At 43.4% G+C, this 20540-nt stretch overlaps 1 protein-coding gene across 2 annotated transcripts in view; it reads right to left on the bottom strand.

The window, feature by feature from the left end:
• Positions 1 to 20540, bottom strand: part of CUNH3orf20 (chromosome unknown C3orf20 homolog) — a 108845-nt gene that overhangs the window by 50586 nt on the left and 37719 nt on the right. For both annotated transcript variants that reach the window (XM_033210803.1, XM_033210804.1), the window contains exons 8-12: positions 16154 to 16306; positions 14926 to 15046; positions 8610 to 8741; positions 2640 to 2763; positions 854 to 1106 (exon numbers count right to left, since the gene is read on the bottom strand). In XM_033210803.1, coding sequence (XP_033066694.1) covers positions 854 to 1106; positions 2640 to 2763; positions 8610 to 8741; positions 14926 to 15046; positions 16154 to 16306 — 783 coding nt within the window. The remainder of the gene's footprint in view (positions 1 to 853; positions 1107 to 2639; positions 2764 to 8609; positions 8742 to 14925; positions 15047 to 16153; positions 16307 to 20540) is intronic.

The following is a 20540-nucleotide window of genomic DNA, read 5'->3' as shown; positions in this document are numbered from 1 at the left end:
TGATGATGTCACTTCCTTATGGAATGGCCTTCCATAACACTATCAAGGCTACATGACTAAACACCTGCCTACATCTCGGTCCTTAATTTGCATCGTTATCCCCTTCTTTACCACACTCCAGCCTCACTAGCCTTCTTACTCTCTCATGCATACCAACCTCACTCCTGTCTCAGTGCCTTTGGATTTGCTGGGCCCTCGGCCTGGTGTTCCTTCCCCATATCTGTTCCTGGCCACCTGTTTATCATCCTTTGCATCTGGATTTCAATATAATCTCCGAACTGCCTTCCCTCACTCTCTATCACAGCCCATCCCACCTCACTTTCCAGCCACTCTCTATCCCAGATGCCAGGCAACATTTTCTATAGAGACCCAGGCAGTGAATACCTGAGGCTTTGCAGGCCTGACCTCAATGTGTCCACTGTCGCGAGAAAGCGGCTGTAGATGATAGGTGAATGAGTGGGTGTAGCCATGTTCCCAGAAAATCTTATTTATGGATACCGACATTTAAATTTTTATATCATTTCCCCTGTCATGAAATCTTTTGATTTTTTTTTCTCTTTCAAGCACTTAAAAATATAAAAATCATTCTTAGCTCACCCACAAAAATTGGCAGCTGGGCCAAATTTGGTCCATAGCCAACCCATGCCCTAATCCCTTACTCCGATTCTTTTCTTCCTAGTCCTTATCGCTGTCTAAAATTATTTCGTTTGTTCATGTGTTTATCTCCTCGCTTTACTTGCTCTTGGAATTTAAGCTCCAAAAGAGAGGGGCCCCACCTGTTGGGTTCACTATCCTGTGCCCACTGCCCATCACAACACCCGATGCTGTGGAAGACGTGAAGGACCAAGCCAACCTGGATGTGACCTTGGCTTTGGTGTGGATTTTGGTGGTCTTCTTCCGAACTGGGCTCACAGAAGCAGACTCAGGCTCATCCTTCAAAGTCTCTGCAACTGAGGATTCCAGTTGGCCTGACGGAGATCGTAAAAGATTTTCTCCTGAGTATAAACTTAGCTTGGGGAGCCGCTCGGGATGAGTTCCAGATTTCATCTTGAACCGAACAAATTCTGCCTCCTCCTTTTTGGTGGGATATTCAATGGTAAACAGACCTGTTAAAAAGACACTGCTGTCATTTTCCCTTCATGGCCAGGACTCCTCTGTCCCTGGTCCCACACTGGAAACATCTAAGTGCACTTTGGCTCACCCCCATCTGCTCCCCTCCGCTCTCACTGATTCTCCGGCACCTCCCCTTTGCTGTCCAGTACAGTGCTCCTGTCCCAGCGCACTCATCAGTGACACTGCCAAATGTTGGGTTGTAAGAAAGTAAGAATGAATAGGTCTCCTTTCGTACTCATTTTTCAAGACACCTAGCTTCAATCTCACTCTCCCCACCCACGCTGGGGCCTGTTCCATTCAGCCTGTGTGTGTCCTCCCCAGCACCGAATGTAGAGGCTAACTACACAATACATTCCTGGGCCATGCTGTTCCTTCCTCGAGAGTGTTGTTCCCTGTGTCTCCAGCTTTGAGTCAATTCCGTCTATTTTCTTGGTTATATTGTATTTATTTATATTCTTGTCTTGCTTTCCCTACTAGACTGGAAAACTTCTAAGGCCAGGGACCTCTCGTCTCTTCACTCACCAGCATTTCTCAAATGTGGGTGCTGAGCATGCAGAGGCACCCCAAGACAGAATTCCCAGCCTCCGGAAATTCCGAGTGGGGGAGCAGGATGGGGGACATAGTCACAATGCTAAGTAGTAAGATGTATAATTAGAACATGTACAAAGTGCTGTGGGATCCTTTCTTTCATATGGGTGGAAAAAAAAGAAAAAATAAATAATTAAGTGGGAGAACATGTACAAAGTGCTGTGGGATCCTTTCTTTCATGTGGGTGGAAAAAAAAGAAAAAATAAATAATATGGGAGCCCAAAGGAGGTGTGACCCATTCTGCTAGGGAAGTCAAGGAAGGCTTCCCAGAGAAGGGGCGATCGAAGTCTCTGGGGACAAGGAGAAACTCCCCAGAGAGGCAGTGGGGGAAGCACAGCCCCTCCATGCTCCGCCAGGGGGTGGCACAGAATAGGGGTCAATGTATCCTTGTTCCCAGGCCCATCAGCACTCAGTAGAGGGGCTCAGAGGTGGAAGGGTCCTGAGGCCACCCACATTGGCCTTGGGGGATCTCTGTGGGCCTAACAGGGACAGCCTAGAGAGGTGACTGCATTTTTCTCTTCTGAGATCCACAAACAGAAGGGAGGAGCAGGGGCTCCAAATGGATGATGGGTGATATGTGAGACAGAGCTAAAGGTGAATATAGATGTGGGGTGGGGACCAAGAGGGACACAGCCAGCCACTGAGAAACCCAGGAAAATAAGACAATCTCATGGAGATGTGCCAGACACTCCAGGAGAGAGCTCAGAAATGCAAGTGGGCCCACGTCACTATTCCTAGCTGTGTGGCCTTAAGTCACCTGAGCCCAATGATCCCACCTGAAATGGGGAAATATCTCTGCCATGCCTACTTCCCTGAAGACTCAGACTGAAGATGGAATGGGCGGGAAAGTAAAGGTCTGTCCCTTGAGATGACCTGCCGGAATCTCAGGACTGGGGAAGCCAGCAGATAGGCCTTTGCCCATCTTTCAGCCTCCTTACCTGCGGCCAGCAAGACAGAGTTAATGAACTGAGTCACTGTCTTCTGAAACCGCTTCTTGATCTCAGCCAGGGCTCGGCTCATCTTATACACCTTGTCGTCCATGTTGCTGATTCTGCGGTTCAGCTGCAGAGAGGCAAAGGAGGGGGCAGGTGTCACTCGCCCCTCGAGGAGCCAGCTGCCTAGCCCAGGATAACTAACACTTGCTCCAGTTCAGAGGTTGTGCTATTGCCCGCCCCCTAACTCCTACCTGGAACACACCTCTCTCCCTCTCAGCCCAGTAAGTTCCTGCACACAGGCCCAGGCCCGACTCCTCGGAGGGTTTTCCCTGATTCGACTGGGAAGAACTGCTTCTTGCCTTGGACTCTCATCATGCTCAATGCAGCTTGAAGATGGAAGTTAGCACTTTGCCAAGTGATGGCTGTGTTTGAGCCTGTCTTCCCACTAGACTGCAATCGTCTGGAGGGAAGGGACCGAGTCTTGGTCTTCTGTGTGTCTGAGTGCTTGTCATGCAGGCGCTCAGTAAATGCTATTGCATTCGTGAGTAAGTGGACTATAAAGCCCTCTGCAGAGCTTTCTCTGCAGGCCTCCCTCTGCAGTAGATGCTGCGGTGCATCCCCCAGGAGCCCCTTCATCCCTCCAGCTGTCAAAACAGTGGCTGCTGACAGTGCCCAGCTGAGAGCCTGCCTCTGGCCAAGGTTACAGAGGCTGACTGGTCATTGCAGGCCACAAAGGCCCAGGCCTCTTGCTTCCATTTGGGATTATGCTGAAGGATCATTCTGGCTCCAGGGCTCCCCACGGGATTGCTAAGGACTCTGCCACGGCTGCCCTCTCCCTCTGCCTTCCTTCAGACCCTCAAAGGGGCTGTTCCCAAGAGCAGTCCCCAGTAAACTCCTGCATACTTGGCTCCATTTCACAGTCTTGGTCAACATCTGCTTCGGCTTTCTATAATGCAGCACTGTTTTCAGAATCTGCCTCAATGTATTGGTCTGCTTGTCCCTATGTTACATTCCCTTAAGACAGTTATGCTCTTTGAATTACTGCGTCATTTTAAATAACCTCTCAGTCTTCTACTGCACTTAGGTTGGGTTTTCCAGGAGACCCAACCTAAGACCTGCTCTGAACAGCTGGGGCACGTCAGTGGCACTGCAAAATCAGGCCCAGATTCCAGAGGTAGTTATATTCGGTCTTTCTCTCTAGGAAGCCTTCTGATTTCCTCAGCCAACAGCAACTGCTCCCTCTGCTGAACTTCCACACGTGTCCCTTCCTGTCCTTTCTGCCCTGGGTCCTGTTCATTTTATTTTTTTTTCACTTCCTTTGTCCCTAAACTCATTTAGCTCCTTGAGAGGAAGATCTATCATCTCTACATCTCCCACGTAACACAGAGAAGGTAGGAAAAAATATTTCTCCTGTGGAATTTAAGCCTCAAGTGGCAAGAGTGGGGTGGGCAGTATCAGATTTCCTGATGAACAACAAAGTCAGCCCATGAGTTCTTTATGCTGCAGGCAGGAAATCTATGAAGGATGTCCCCAACAAATGGCAAAGCCTCAACCATCCTTCTGATTCTTGGCCCCAGTTGCTGCTTCTGCGCTCATCTTATTTATTTATTTATTTATTTGAAATTTATACCCAGCCTGCTTCCAAAAAGGACCTGAGGTGGCAAACTGGGCTAATAAAGCATTTAAACAGAGGCTGTTGTCTCGCTTCCTAAGTGCTGCCTTGATGGAAATATTTAGTGAGGAGCCAGGCCTCAGGGCTGTAAAAGCTGGGACCGCTATTCTGCCTGTCTGTCTGATGGGTGGCTCTTTCCAGGGCAATGGGTGTCTGGGGAAGACATTTAACAAGCTTCTCAGTGACAGGGACTTGGAGGGAGGAGGCTGCTCCCGCCCCCACCTCCAGCCTTACAGGGCGACCATGGTTTTGCTAACGAGTGATCACCGACCCCAAATAAACACCCACAGGTGGAACTGAATGGACTGTAAAAGTGGGGGTGTGTTAAAGCTGGGCGGGCCCTTATGCATCACCACACAGATGAGGAAACTGAGACCCAGACAGGGAAGGGACTGGCCCAAGGCCCTATGGCCTCTTCCTAGCCGAGACCTTCTGCCAGCCCCAACACTCAGCACATTTTCTTGGAAGCTCTGTGCAGCTTGGTCCAAGAATCTTGGTCCAAGAATCCAAGATAAGCTAATTTTCTAAGCCTCAGGATTTCAAGTAAAATATCCTGAGACGCTTAATCATGTGGTTAAGGGCAACATTTGGAAATCCCATTACCCACAAGAAAACATATTTACTCATTGTTTCTGTTTATCTTGTTAGAAAATTGTCATACAGAATACACATGCTTGCACTCTCAAAAGAGGTTATGATCAGAATTATTTTTTTGGCAAGTCAATCTTGGTCAACATCTGCTTCAGCTTTCTATAATGCAGCACTGTTTTCAGAATCTGCCTCAGTGTATTGGTCTGTTTGTCCCTATGTTACATTTCCTTAAGACAGTTATGCTCTTTGAATTACTGTGTCATTTTAAATAACCTCTCAGTCTTCTACCGCACTGTCAAACCATGCCTTGATAAGCTTCCCTTAATAGAGACTCTACCTTCTACCCCAGCATGCTCCACTAGAAGTATAATGTGAGCTACACGTGTAGTTGAAAATGGTCCTAGTAGCCACATTAAAAACATTTTTAAAAGGGAAAATTAATTCTAATTATCTATTGATTTAAACCAGTATATCAAAAATAGGGTTATGTCAACATATCATCAAAATAGTCAATTATTGAGAAATTTTACATTCTCAACTTACACTAAATCTTTTTTCTTTTTTTTTTTTTTTTTTTTTTTTTTTGAGACGGAGTCTCACTCTGTTGCCCAGACTGGAGTGCAGTGGCTCTATCTCCACTCACTGCAAGCTCTGCCTCCCGGGTTCATGTCATTCTTCTGCCTCAGCCTCCCCAGTAGCTGGGACTACAGGTGCCCGCCATCACACCTGGCTAATTTTTTGTATTTTTAGTAGAGACAGGGTTTCACCGTATTAGCCAGGATGGTCTCCATCTGCTGACCTTGTGATCCGTCCACCTTGGCCTCCCAAAGTGCTGGGATTACAGGCGTGAGCCACCGTGCCAAGCCAGCACTAAGTCTTTGAAATGCAGTGTGCGTTTCCATGAAGAGCCCATCTCCATTTGGATTTGTCACATTTCAAGGGCTCAATCGCTATGTGTGACTCATGGCTACAATATTGGACAGCACAGCTCTAGACTTCTAATTCCATCTTGAGGAGGTTGCTTTAAGGTAAGAAAATAAGACTTGAATTCCTAGGGGCTTTTCTAGGCCTAAGGGGCTTGTTGGGTACACAGACTGAGAGTGATTTCTCTCAGTTGCTTATGGGGGTCTTGAATTGCTTATATCTTGGTTCTCAGCTGCATTCCAAATTTCAGAGATAATCAGACAAGAGGTTGCCAGAAAAATGAAGCATTGCCGCAATTTTATGAGAATAAATAATTTTCTAATATCCATTGCCTTTGATAAGTAAAGTAGATTCACACTTTTAAAACACAATCTAAAAAGGTTTCCAAGAAACATAGGTAGGTGACTTTGTACCCTCCAGTGCATACTTAATCACTTAACAATAACTTTTTCTGGCCAGGCACGGTGGCTCACGCTTGTAATCCCAGCACTTTGGGAAGCTGAGGTGGGTGGATCATTTGAGGTCAGGAGTTTGAGACCAGCCTGGCCAACATGGTGAAACCCCGTCTCTACTAAAAATACAAAAATGAGCTGGCGTGGTGGTGCGCACCTGTAATCCCGGCTACTCGGGAGCCTGAGGGCATGAGGATTGCTTGAACCTGGGAAGCAGAGGCTGCAGTGAGCCAAGATTGCACCACTGCACTCCAGCCTGGGTGACAGACAAGGCTTGGTCTCAATTAAATAACAATAGAATAGAATAGAATAGAATAGAACAGAACAGAATAGAACAGAACCAATGGCCTTTCATGGTGAGACTGTGGAACCAAATTGACAGGGCAGATGCATCAATAAGCAAGATCATTCATCTCAGCCCAAATGGACTCAAATTCTTGCCGGTAGTTTGCTCTTTGAAGTAACCAATGCATGCCAGGTTCACAGGTACCTGCATTTCTCCAGTGCTTCCTCTTCTCCTCTCCTACCAGATTCCACACGACCCTCTGGCACACCACAAGAGTCAAGCTAGATGATAATTGGTGCCCATGCTTTTGCCCCTTCCATTATATTGAGAGAATTTCAGAGTTTAGAGGGAATGAGACTTCTTTATTTCTCATCTCCAGCAGCCAACTTGGCCTGCCGCAGGTGATAATAAATGTTTACTGAATTTGTTAATGGATTAATGAAGGTGAAATGCTGCTGGAATGAAAATGTAGTGGGGGAAAAAAAAACAGATGCAATGTTTTCCTCCAGGAGTAACAAAGGAGACCCCTAACAAATGCCCACACCCTATATCCTTATTGGACATTGGGTTGGTTGCCCTTGCTGGGCTCTGCCAGCTTTGAGCATCTGTCAGCTTGTGGCATACAGTGGCAAGTGCCCACACAGCTTAAGAGCTTCTTGCTTGGGATGATCATATAATCTATCATCCAAACCAGGACACTTTTGAGGGGGACACAGAGTGCCATTTACAATTGCTCCAGGTGTATAATTGCTCCGGTATAAACTGGGACTGGCTCTAGGCAAATTGTGAAGTGTGGTCACCCTGCTTTTGCTTCTAGGAGCCTTCCCTTAGTGGGCAGAGTGACCTGTGGGGAGCTCAAATAGTCTGCTCTACCCACCTGAGCTTTGGTTACCCCCATCTTGTGTTGAGGTCAAGTGTTCTCTCTCGGGATATACACTCAGGGTGTAGGGACTGTGTCCTCTTAATCCTCTCCACCTCTCTCCCTGATGTTGCGCTGACATCACCAGATACACAGTAGGATCCATGATGACCCATTGAATGGAAGAATTGGACTCCCAGTCACCACAGTATTCTCATCCACCCAAAAAATATTTGGTAAACACTTAATTTGAAGTAGTCCTCATGCTGGGGGCCCTGGGACAACAGACATCAGAGGGAATCACAGGGAATTTCCAATTTGTGGGGCAGATAGACTTGAAAATAAAGGAGTCTAGAATGGAGGTTGTCACCGCCAGCAGGGCTGAGCAGAGGGAGAGACTAACTCTACTTGGGATGGAAAGAGGGTGGTAGAGAAGGTCATCAACATGCACTGGTAGTTATTCTACTAAGCATCATTTCTTCTCCTGGTAACAGCACTTTGATTTTCCTTTAGGGAAACTCTTCTGCCTTATCCTTTGCCCAGGTGGTTCATTTGAGAGTAATCTTACACCTTGGCCCCAGGATGGACATGAGCCTCAAGCTTGGCCAATGGGAGCAATACATACGCCTGGCCACAGGAAATGTTTCACATATGGGCAGTTAACAGAGCCAATGAGTGTTGATGCTGGCATTTCTACTGGAGTGTGTAGGAAAGAGAAGTCCTTCTTCTTCCAGGGGCACTAAAGCTGGTATAATAATAGCCCAGAGATGTTCATGGTCATCTTGTCATCAACAGGAAAAAAACTCCTTGAGAAGGACACCAACAAAGAGGAAAGCAGAGCCAAGAGATGGGAAGATCTGGTGGAATCATTTCAGGGCCTGGATCCAGCCATGCCTGAAAGTGCATATTGACAGACTTCTCAGTTTATTGAGCCACTATATTTTTTTTCATGCTTAAGCTAGTCCACTCTGGATTCTGTCACTTACAACTGGGAGACTCTTAATTGATATAAGAAGTTTCACAGAGAAGGTGGTACTAAGAGTAGGCAGTGAATAATGGCAGAGGAAGAGGCAGGGCCTTGCATGGGAGGGTGGTGGGGAGTAAGGGCAAAAGCCCTGAAATGTGAAAAAGCAACCCACGTTGAGATGCCCAGGGGTCAGGGCGGGGTGCCTGGTCTGCCTTGCCTTACCCGTTTGTCATATGCCATTCCATGAGGACAGTTGTTTGCCGACACAGCAAGTGTTACTGTCTCATTCAGGGAGGTGAAGGTGACCGTGATGGAGTCCTGTCCCAGCACCTTTAGCTTCATTTCCTCATTCACCTGTAGATAAAGAAACAGTACTCAGAGAATCCCTGCTTCTACGGCCCCAGCCACCCCTTCCTGACCCACCACGAAGCACAAAGCCCCTGTTGGCTTGGGGCAGAAGATTTGTAAGAGCTTTCTAGTTCTTATGTTAGAATTCAGCTTCACAGAGAAGACAGAACAATTCCAGGCTCCCCTGGGGGACCCACTGAAAAAGTAAATGATGCTTTCTTATTCCTGCTCCTTCCCTTTCCAACTCAAGCATGAAAGCCACTGTGACTGGCAGATGAATCAGCTTCAGTTCTGGTAAAGATGAATTGAGAATGCAGCTTGGATCAGAGGGTAACCCTTTATCCCTGAATCAGACAGATGTGTCCACTCAGGCACCAGGTCTGACTATGACTCTTGTCCTACAGCGGTAGGAAGGTGACCACTTGGCAGGAAGCACCGGAAAGCCCTCTGTAGATGGGTGGGAAGATGTCAAAGAGGACCCAGAAGGGCCTGGGCCACACATATTCAGCCCCTTCCCCTAAAGTCAACAAATATGTCATTACTCTTCCCCTGAGGAGGAGCCAAAGATAGGTGGAAAAGGGGCAGCTACTCTTTATCATCACTTCCAAAAGAGTGGGATTTCCTTTAAGCAGTACCAGATTGGAGATTGGGGGGGAATGAGTTACCCTTATAACAACTCACTCCTTACTGAGAGTTCTGTGGTCTACGGGTGAGTCCCAGTTCTGCCTTCCTGATAACAAGCCAGTTAGCTTCGCTGAATCTTAACTTCTTCTACATGAAATGACTGAATGGCTATTATCAGGATCAAATGAGATAAAAATGGTGGAAGTGGCTTTGTAAGCCATTAAAGCCTATGCCCAGCATGAGCAGATATTGTCAGGGCAAGGTAGAGCAACTCACATTTAAGGCTGTTGAACAATTTGCATGTGCAGAGCACAATTTATACGCAGGGACCCTCCCGGAGAGCCTCAGAGTGTGCAGCCCTACACTGCTGTGCTTCTCTCAGTGTTCAATGTCCCTGACCTACAATATCCTCTTACCTACAAATACCCTCAGGATGCCTCTGAATCAAAAACAAAACAAAACAAAACCACTCTCTGCTTTGCTCCTTCCATTTCCTTCTACTATTTCAGTTGCTTACCCTGGGGTCTACACTTAACTTCCTTACTTCTGAGTTTCTTCCTCACACCCTGCAGCCTGGAGACAAGTTCCCTCTAGCACCCTGAAAGCACTGAACTGTGACTTGCCAAGTCTTTTGACATCTTCCAACTTGATCACTCTCACTTAAAAAAAACCCTCAGCCGGGCGCGGTGGCTCACGCCTGTAATCCCAGCACTTTGGGAGGCCGAGGTGGGCAGATCACGAGGTCAGGAAATTGAGACCATCCTGGCTAACATGGTGAAATCCCGTCTCTACTAAAAATACAAAAATATTAGCTGGGCATGGTGGTGGGCGCCTGTAGTCCCAGCTACTCAGGAGGCTGAGGCAGGAGAATGGTGTGAACCCAGGAGGCGGAGCTTGCAGTGAGCTGAGATCACGCCACTGCACTCCAGCCTGGACGACAGAGTGAAACTCTGTCTCAAAAAAAAAAAAAAAAAAAAGAAAGAAAGAAAGAAACCCTCTGCTCTCTTGTCCTCCTTCTAGAGAGATGTAGTATAGAGCTATGGTTGGAAGCTCAAGCTTAGCAGTTGAGCAGGGGTCAAATCCCAGCATTGCCATTTACCAGTTGGGCAATTCTAGACAAATTGGTTAGCTTCTCTGACCCTGGGGACAATAACAGTAAAAAGTAAGGTAAAAGTAAAAAGTTTTATCCCATGAAATTTTCTCATAGGATGGTTAGCCAATTTCAGCAGGTTTCATAGCTTAGCATAGTACTGCTTTTATTTATTATCTTTGCCCCCAGGATGGTTTCTCTTTCTCTCCCCCAAACACCCAAGTATGGCAGCTCTACAAACCACAGACTTGTCTTCTTGAGAGTTCATTAGCCAGCCCATTACACTTATTCATTATCCCCAATCTCTCGCACTAGGTCAGGGTCCACGTCACAGTAGCCCAGAGAGATATGGCCACTGAACCAAATAAGTATGTCTAAAATCTTTTTGGTCACTGATCCTCTCAGAAACTTCTCTGTTTCCACCCAGACACATAATCCATCATGGAGTCATCTACAATTCTCTCTTCCTTTCATCTATTCCTTACAGGCCATGCCTGTGCACCACTGAGTTCTTTTATTGAAATGACCCCTTTAAAAAATATTGCCGCTATTTTTAATGCTGTTGGGTCTGGCTAGTAACTCCCCAACTAGTCTCTCCACTAGCCCACCCCCTGGTCTCTCTCCAGTCAACCAAAAATGCTAGACTGAGCATTTCAGCCCTCAGCTTAAAAATTAACCAGCTGGTTCTACTCCCAGTATAGCTGAGTCAGTGTCTGACAGGCTGCCTTCCTCATAGATAACTACAAGCTTGAAAAAATTTAAAAAAAAAAAGCAGTGACCCAAAGGCTATGAAGAGTGAACAAATGCAGGCAGACTTTGAAGAGGAGTCAAAATTTAAAAGAAAGGAGCAGCATGGGATAAGGTTTTGTTTCACAGCTTTAGCCTGAAGGCAGGCCACTGTCATGGCCAAACTCCACCATCTTTCTGGCCTGAAGAACCCAGAGGACAGAACCTGGAGCAACCACAGTCATGGGAAACTGTAGAAAGAATTCCAGAAAGGATAGCACCAGAGAAGGAGAGGCCAGAATTCTGTGTATAAACTGTCCCTGTCTCTGGCTGATCCTTGAACCATGCTTGAGCAGGGAAGACTCAAGACACCTTACGGTTGAAGAAACAAACAAACATAAAAACTGAACTGAGATGTGAGCTTCTGCAAGTGAAACAAAGTTTGTGGTTTCAGTCTAACCAAGTTCATTGCCTATTAAAACAAGAATATCAACACTCTTCAGAGAAATACACCAGAATTCAGACACTCCACTACGTAACATTCATAATGTCCACCTACAGTCCAAAATTATTCAATATGTGAAGAACCAGTGAAATGTGAGCTGTTCTCAAAGCAACAGATAATCAACAGAGGCCAACTCTGTCTGATAACACCCAGACATGGAAATTTTCAGACAAGGACTTTAAAACACTAATTTAACTACACTACATGAGGTAAGGGAAAATGTACTTGTAAAAATTATAAAATATGAAATCTCAGCAGAGAAATAAAAAATATAAAAGTAACTAAGTAGAAATTCTAGAGCTGAAAATATGTAAAGCTGAAATTTTAAATTATTATATTATTATCGTAATAGTAGAATGGAGATGACAGAATAAATTCACTGAACTTGAAGACAGATCAAGAGAAATTACCCAATCTCAAAAGTAAAGAGAAAAATAATGTGAATAACAACAACCCTTGTTCAGGAACCCTTGGGACAATATCAAAAGGTCTAAAATAGACATAATTGGAGTCTCAGAAGAAAAGGAGAAAGACTGGAGCAAGTTTTTTTTCTAAAGAAGATTTAGAAGATTCCCCAAATTTGATGAAACAAATTTAAATGAATTTACAGACTCAAGAAGCTCAGTAAATGGAATAAATATGAAGACAACTACACCTAAATGTATCAGTTAAACTTAGAAAACCAAAGAAAAGAGAAAATCTTGCAAGCAGGTAAAGAAAATAAAGTGACTTGAATAACTACAGACTTCTTATAAACGATGGAAGACAGACACAGTGGAACATCTTTAAAATGCTGAAAGAAAATAAAAATCATCCCAGAATCATATCCAGCAAAAATACCCTTTAATAAAGGGTTTTTTTTTTTTTTTAAATCATGAAAGAAAACAGAGAATACATTGCCAGAAGATATGCACTTCAAGAAAGCCAAAGGAAGTTCTTCCGGCTGAAGAGAAATGGTACCAGAGGGAAACCTGGATCTTCAAAGAGTAATGAAGAAAAATGGAAATAGTAAACATCTGGGTAAAAACAAATTGGCCCCTGCAGCCTCCAAGACAGCATGCAAACTCCCCAGCCTGACATCCAGTGCCTCCCGCCTCCACCTGACACCATACATACCTCTTGCTCCACCTGTCTTTCACAAGAAGCACTTGTGACCTCTTAAAAATTACACATTTAGTCCTAACTTCAACCTTTGCAGATTCTGCTCCCACTACCCAGAAGATTTTTGCCTCCTCCTCCTCTCTATGTGAATCGCACACACTCACCCCCATGCTACAACCCCAGGGCCACCTTCTTTTCCAGGCCACTCCTGACTTCACTTGTCTCTATTGTGCTTTTCTGCATGCAGCTCCAGGAAATATATAACAGTGAACTAAAATGCATTGCTAACACACTTTAATGATGTCAAAGAACTTTCCCCTCCATTATTTCATTTCTTCTCATGAAAGTACCATGAGGCCGGAGGGCAGTTCTGGTGACCCACTTTGTATAGATGAGACAACTGAGACTCAGAGAAGCTGAAAGGTTTTTGCAAAGTTGCACAGCCACAGTCTGGCAAAGTTGGCACTAGTACTTAGCTCCTCAAATTCTTATCACAGTTCTCTGCTTGGCCACACTAACACACAACTTATGATGCCTGCCTTCAACTGATTTCTAATGTTGGATTATAAACTTTTCATACAGCTATGAAAAGTTAAACATTAAGTAAACAACACAACACACCCCTAGACTGGGGATCTCAGACCTGGCCAAGCCTCAGAAATGTTTGGGAAAACCACAGAAATCCAAGACTCCTAACATACCAACTGAGTCAGGGTTGCTCTGGGGCTGTTCCTGGGATCTTTATTTTATAAGAAGTCCCAGAGGTGATTCTGATACGCAGCCAGAGACGAGAACCTCTTCCTGACATTAATTACCAAGTGACTCATCCAAACTGTGTGCACTGTGGGAAGATAGAAATGGGTGTGGGATGGGATGCCACAAAGGAGGGGAGTCTGAGCAGGGTTTTGAAGGAATTTGGGAGGCCATTTGCACTGGCAAAGAGAGGAGGGGGTGCATTTCAGGCCAAAGGAGTTGGAAAGGTGAGACATGTTCAAGGGAGTGAATATTCCTGAGCAGAGGTGTGGTCTGAGGAATCAGAGCATAAGGAGGAGAGTCAGTGGCCAGTGCAGAGGATGAACCAAGAGGACAAGAAACAGGAGACTAAGGGTAGGGGGCTGGAGCCCTCCCATGCACTCCGAGTGCTTGTGTCCGCAACCTTACGGTGGGGCTCTTCTCTCAGGCCAGCTTGAGTGGATGCTATGTTGTGTGATCTTTCTCTGAATCCCAGCACTTGCCCTTCTCTCACAGTTCTTATCTATGTCTAATCTGTGTTCTTATTACTTCCTTAGATTTCTGAGTTCCCTGGTAAGTTTTGTTTCTCCTTCCATCCTCTGATTGGTGATTCTCAGCTGGGGACAATTTTGCCCCCCAGAGGCTACATTTGGTGATGCCTGAAGATATTTTTGGTTGTCACAACTGGAGAAGGGGATACTACTGGAATTTAGTGGGATGCTAAACATCCTACAATGCACAGTTATACCAAAGAAGTATTCATCTCAAAATGTCATTAGTGTCAATGATGAGGAACTCTGCCACAGATAAGTAACAAGCACACTTAGTTGTTTTATTAATAAGTTTATTAATATATTATTAATAATTCAGCCCTCTTTATTATTTGTTATTTAATAAACCTTTGGTGAATAATTATCTGAACAGCCAAATGAATGAAAAGAGTTTGTATCTATCAGTCACTTTTGACTTCTAGATTGTTTTATTTTATAGATAATAAAGTTACAAAAACAAAAACTGAGGAGACCAATATAGAATTGCTAATTTTTATTATTGCCACACATAGGCATTAAAAATAAAGCTATCAACTACTATAACCGTGACTTCATAAAACATATTTTAACAGTAAAAACAGAATAATATTAATAATAAAAATTACACAGGAAGGATATTACCAAGAAATGTCTGTAAAGCAGCCAATAGTTTAGGTTGGTGAAAAGTTCCCTTCAGCCAACCTGGACCACCATCCACCAACTTGGGAACCTCTGAATAAGATTATGAGCTCCTTCAGAACAGGATTCCTGTCTTATGGGTAGCCCTGGGCTTTTAATGCTAGGCAGTGCATGGCAGGATGCCAAGGCCCTCCCTGTGACAGTGATACTCACTGCCACCCAACCTGTGCTGCCCATCCCTACCTTGTATTCCAGGGAAAGCAGAGTCTCTGTCCTGGAAGTCCAGCTCCATTTGTGGACTACATAGCCTTGCTGGTCATTGGTGGTCCCACCTTCCTCATCCAAGATTAAGACATATGGGCAACTAGGAGAGATACAGAAGTGAGTAGCTGCCACTGGGCCCCTGAAGGAAGCTCTCATCACTGCAGGCTATGGGCAGGCAGGTCTGTAAGACTCAGTCCCAGGCTGGAGGAATGGTGGAGTCCTGCAGGCAGCCTCACTTTCCCCACTTGCTATGGTCTGAGGCCCCTTAACACCTGTTGATGCTACTGGAGAAGCCTATTCTGAGAGAGATGATGAAGGCTCAGGCTAAATGCAAGAGGGGGAGAAATGGGATTTGTGCTCTGTTGCCTAGTAGCTCAAGTGTATAATAGGCACCAAGATGGGATCTGGAATACCTATAACATAAGAGTAAGTCATTTCTTCCGAGAACAATTCCTTATGAAAAGCCAGGCAAATCCAGACATGGTGGCTTATGCCTGTCATCCCAGCACTTTGAGGGGCTGAGGCAGGACGACTGTTTGAGGCCAGGAGTTTGAGATCATCCTGGTCAACACAGTGAGACCCTGTCTCTACAAAAAGTTTAAAAAATTATCTAGGCATTGTGGCGCATGTCTGTAGTCCCAGCTAACCCAGGAGGCTGAGGTGAAAGGATCACCTGAGCCCAGGAGTTCGAGGCTGCAGTGAGCTATAATCACGCCACTGCACTTCAACCTGGGTGACAGAGTGAGAGCAAGACGCTGTCTCAAAACAAAAACAAAACAAAAAAGAAAAGCCAGACAATATCAACCTTTGGCTGGCAAGAATATGCACTTCTCTTAAAAGATGCCACAGAAGTAGCATGTTCATGCCTCTCCGTCCACTCCTGGTACAAAACATTTTTTCCACTAAATAATTCTTCCATTAATATAACTAACAATCAAGATCTTAGTGCTCTGGGGTACCAAGTGGAGTAGAACTTGGGAAGGTGTCCTTCTCATTGGCTGTGACATAGATACAGCAAGGAAAGGCTGAGCCTTAAAGTTCCTATGTCCCTGCAGAAACAGCCTCAGCCCTGCCTCACTGCCTTACTAGACCTCTGGACACCGCCTGGCTTCTTCTTTAACCAGGGACTCACAGTCACCACTTCAGTCCTCCCTCCATCACCCTCAGAGGTACTTCTATGAGACTAGTACTCTTCCAGTCTACTTACCTGGTTTTTAGGTTGTAGTGAACACAGCCCTGACCTTCAGCATTGAATAGGGCCAGCAAGGAGAAGCCAGGTATGTCATTAAAGAGGCAAGTGATGGTTCTCCCTCTGCAGCATGTGGGGATCTGACATATAGCAATGTTTCCAGAGGGATAGCTGGCAGAAATGTTCAGGTAGAACTAACAGAAAATTCCCCTGGTTCTGCTCTCAATTGTCCCATTGAAGCAAGTCCACACGTCAAAGTGGTAGCTATTTGGTGCATCCTTCTCCATCTTCAAACACCCTCCTTGCATTTTGCATAAGTAACAATTATATGATTATGGAACCCAACGATGACCTAGCTGTTTTTCTGTATTTTCTTTCTATTTTCTCACAACCACCTTGTGGTAGGTAGTATTATCTTCCTCTCACAGATGAGTAGGGTCCCCCTGGGTCTAATGGGTTTCCTAAGACATGGAACTTTCAGTACAAAACCTAAAAAGTCCCAGGCAAACCAGGATGAGTTGGTCACCCTATAGATGAGGAATCCAAAGTACAGAAAATTATCTGCCCCATGTCACATCACAAGGAAGTGGCAGAGCCAGGATTTGATCTCTAAGGCCAGCAATATTTCTAATGTTGTCAGGCTGCTTCCACTTCTGACAAATCAAGGAGGACAGGTAACATCTCCTTGTTCATTTTCTAGTAAAGAGACCCCAAGAAGCACTGGCCTGACTAAGGAGGTCATGGTATGGGCAGGACATTCCTGTGTGCAGGAATTTCACAAGCAGTACTCCAGACACAGATGCATTTCAGAATGAAAGCAGAAAGAAAAGGAAATGAAGAAAAATGAAGATTCTCAGGGACCTACAGGAGGCCATCAAGCTTACCAACATATGAATAACAGGAGTCCCAGAAGGAGAGACAAGAGAAATTAGGGTAGAAGGAATATCTGAAGAAATAATGCTGAAAACTCCCCAAATTTGATGAAAGACAATTAATATACATGTTCAAGAAGCTTAACAAACTCCAAGTAGGATAAATTCAAAGATATTCTCATTGAGACACATTATAATTCAACTGTCAAAAGACAAATACAAAGAGGGAATCTTGAAAGCAGCACGAAAAAAGAGATTCATCATATATAAGAGATCTTCAATAAGATTAATGGTTGATTTCTCATCAGAAACCATGGGGTTAAGAAGGCAGCAATATGAAATATCTAAAGACCTCAAAGGAAAAAAATAAAACTGTTAACCAACAATTCCATATCAAGCAAAATTATCCTTCAAAAATGAAGAAATTAAAACATTCCCAGATAAACAAATATTGAGGAAGTTAATCACTAGTAGACCTGCCCTGCAAAAAAACACTGAAGGGAATCCTTCTGGCTGAAATGAAAGGACACTAGACAGTGACTCAAACTCATACAAAGAAAAAAAGAACACTGGTAAAGTTAACTATATAAGTAAATATAAAATCCAGTATTGTATTTTCAGCATATAATTTTTCTTTTTTTCCTATATGACTTGAAAGATAAATGCATAAAACAATAATTGTAAACCTATGTTAATGGGCACACAATGTATCTATAAAACATAATTCTTTGATAACAACATAAAGGGGAAGGGATAGAGCTATATAGGAGCAGAGTTTTATATATTATTGTGGCAAGTTATTAATTCAAACTAGTGTGTTAATTGTAATACACAGGTATATTAGTTTCCTAGGGCTATCATAACAAAGTACAATAAACTGGATGGCTAAAAGCAACATAAACTTATAATCTCACAGTTCCAGAGGCTAAACGTCCAAGATCAAGGTGTCAACAGGGTTATGCTTTGGAAGGCTCTGGGGAAGAATCCTTCCTTGCCCCTTATAGTTCCTGGTGATTGCCAAAAACCTTTGGTATTCTTTGGATTGTACATGCTTCATTTCAATCTCTGCCTCAGTCATCACATAGCTTTCTTCTGTGTGTGTGTGTGTGTGTCTGTTTGCTCTTCCTATAAGGACACTAGTCATTGCAGTAGGGCTCACCCCAACAATATGACTGCATCTTAAAATTTACAACTTCAGAGCCCCTATTTCCAAATGTGGTAATATTCTGAGGTTCCATGTGGTTACAAATTTTGGGAGACAACCATTCAACCCATTATACCAAGACAACCCTAAGGAAATAACTTAAAAATATGGAGAAAAGGAAATGAGAAGTGAATCAAAATGGCATGCTATAAAAAGTCAGACACAAAAAGAGGAAGTAATGAAAGAACTGAGAAACAAAGATGGTATAAGACATATAGAAAACAAATAGAAAACTTAAAGAATTAAGTGCTTCTGTATCAGCAATTACTTTAAACAGAAATAGATTAAACTCTCTAATCAAAAAGGCCAGAGCTGAGACATGAGAATCGCTTGAGCCCAGGAGGTGGTGGTTGCAATGAGCCAAGATTGCACCACTGCACTCCAGCCTGGTGACAGAGTGAGACTCAGTCTCAAAAAAAAAAAAAAAAAAAAGCTGGCAGGATAAATTTCAAAAAACCAAAACACAATTCAACCATATGCTGCATCTAAGAGACTCACTTTAGATCCAAAGACACAATTTGGTTGAAAGTGAAATGATACAAAAAGATATTCTATGCAAATTGTAACCAAAAGGGAGTAGGGGTGAATATACTAATACCATGCAAAATAGATGTTAAGTTAAACATTTTTACAAGCGACAAAAAAGGACATTACATATTGAGAAAAGGGTGAATACCTTAAGAATATGTAACAATTATAGAGATATACACACTTAATAACAGAGCCTCAATATATATATAAATTTAAAAACTGACAGAATTAAAGGAAGAAATAGTTCTACAAAAATAGTTGGAGACTTCACTACCTCATGTTCAATAATGCATAGAACAACTAGACAGAAGATCAATAAAGAAATAGAGGGCTTAGGCAGCCTGCAGTAGCTCACGCTTGTAATCCCAGCACTTTGGGAGGCTAAGGCGGATGGATCACCTGAGTTCAGGAGTTTGAGACCAGCCTGGCCAACATGGTGAAACCCCATCTCCACTAAAAATACAAAAAAAATTAGCCAGGCATGGTGGTGCATACCTGTAATCCCAGTTATTCAGGAGGCTGAGGCAGGAGAATCACTTGAACCCGGGAGGCAGAGGTTGCAGCCAGCCAAGATTGCGCCACTGCATCCCAGTCTGGGTGACAAGAGTGAGACTCCACCTCAAAAAAAAAAAAAAAAAAAAAAGGAAAGAAAGAAATAGAGGATTTGAACAACACTGCTAGAACTAATAGGAACACACAGAATCCCACCCAACAACAGCAGAACACACATTCTTCTCACACTCACATAGATCATTCTCCAGTACAGACAATATGTTAGGCCACAAAACAGGTCTCAATAAATTTTAAAAGATTGAAACCATAGAAAGTATCTTCTTTGATCACAATGGAATGAAACTAGAAATCACTAACAAAAGAAAATTGTGAAAATTCACAAATACATGAAAATTAAACAACACACAAACAACAGGTGGATAAAAAAATCACAAGGGAAATTATAAAATACTTTGAAGTGAATGAAAACAAAACACAACATATCAAAACTTAAGGGAGAAAGGCAAAGTAACACTCAGAAACAAATTTATAGCTGTAAATATCAACATTAAATGAAAATGAAGATCTCAAATCAATAACCCAATTTTCTACCTTAAGGAACTAGAAAAAGAAAAGCAAACTAAAGCAAAGCTAGCAGATGGAAGAAAACAATAAAAAATCAGAGTGGAGAAAAACAGAATTGAGAATAGAAAAATAGAATGAACAAAACCAAAAGTTGCATCTTTGATAAATCAAGAAAGCACAAACTTCTAGCAGACTGATTAAAAAAAAAGACTCAAATTCCTAAAATCAGAAATGAAAATGGGACCTTACAGAAATAAAAAAAAATCCTAATAATACAATAATACGAACAGCTGTACACCATAAAGTTAGATAACCTAGATGGACAAATTCCTAGAAACACATAAACTACCAGAAGTGACTCAAAAAGAAATAAAAAACCTAAATAGAACTATAGCAAGTGAGGAAATTAAATCAGTAATGAAAAATCTCCCAACAAAGAAAAGCCTAGGACCAGATGGCTTCACTGGTGAATTCTACCAGACATTTAAAGAATTAATACCAATCCTCCTCAAGCTCTTCCAAAAAATAGAAGAGCAGACCTGAACACTTCCTAACTCATTCTATGAGGCCAGGTTATCTTGATACCAAAGTCAGACAAATACATAAAAATAAAACTTCCCATATCCCTTATGAATATAAACATAAAGTATCTTAACAAAATACCAGCAAACCAAATTTAGCAGCAGCCTATCAAAAGGATTATACACCATGAGCAGGTGTG

Source organism: Trachypithecus francoisi, unplaced genomic scaffold, assembly GCF_009764315.1.
Source record: "Trachypithecus francoisi isolate TF-2019V2 unplaced genomic scaffold, Tfra_2.0 Lachesis_group0, whole genome shotgun sequence".
Taxonomy (NCBI): Eukaryota; Metazoa; Chordata; class Mammalia; order Primates; family Cercopithecidae; genus Trachypithecus; species Trachypithecus francoisi.
Note: the sequence above shows the minus strand (reverse complement) of the source record. Positions and strands in the feature narration are given on the sequence as shown.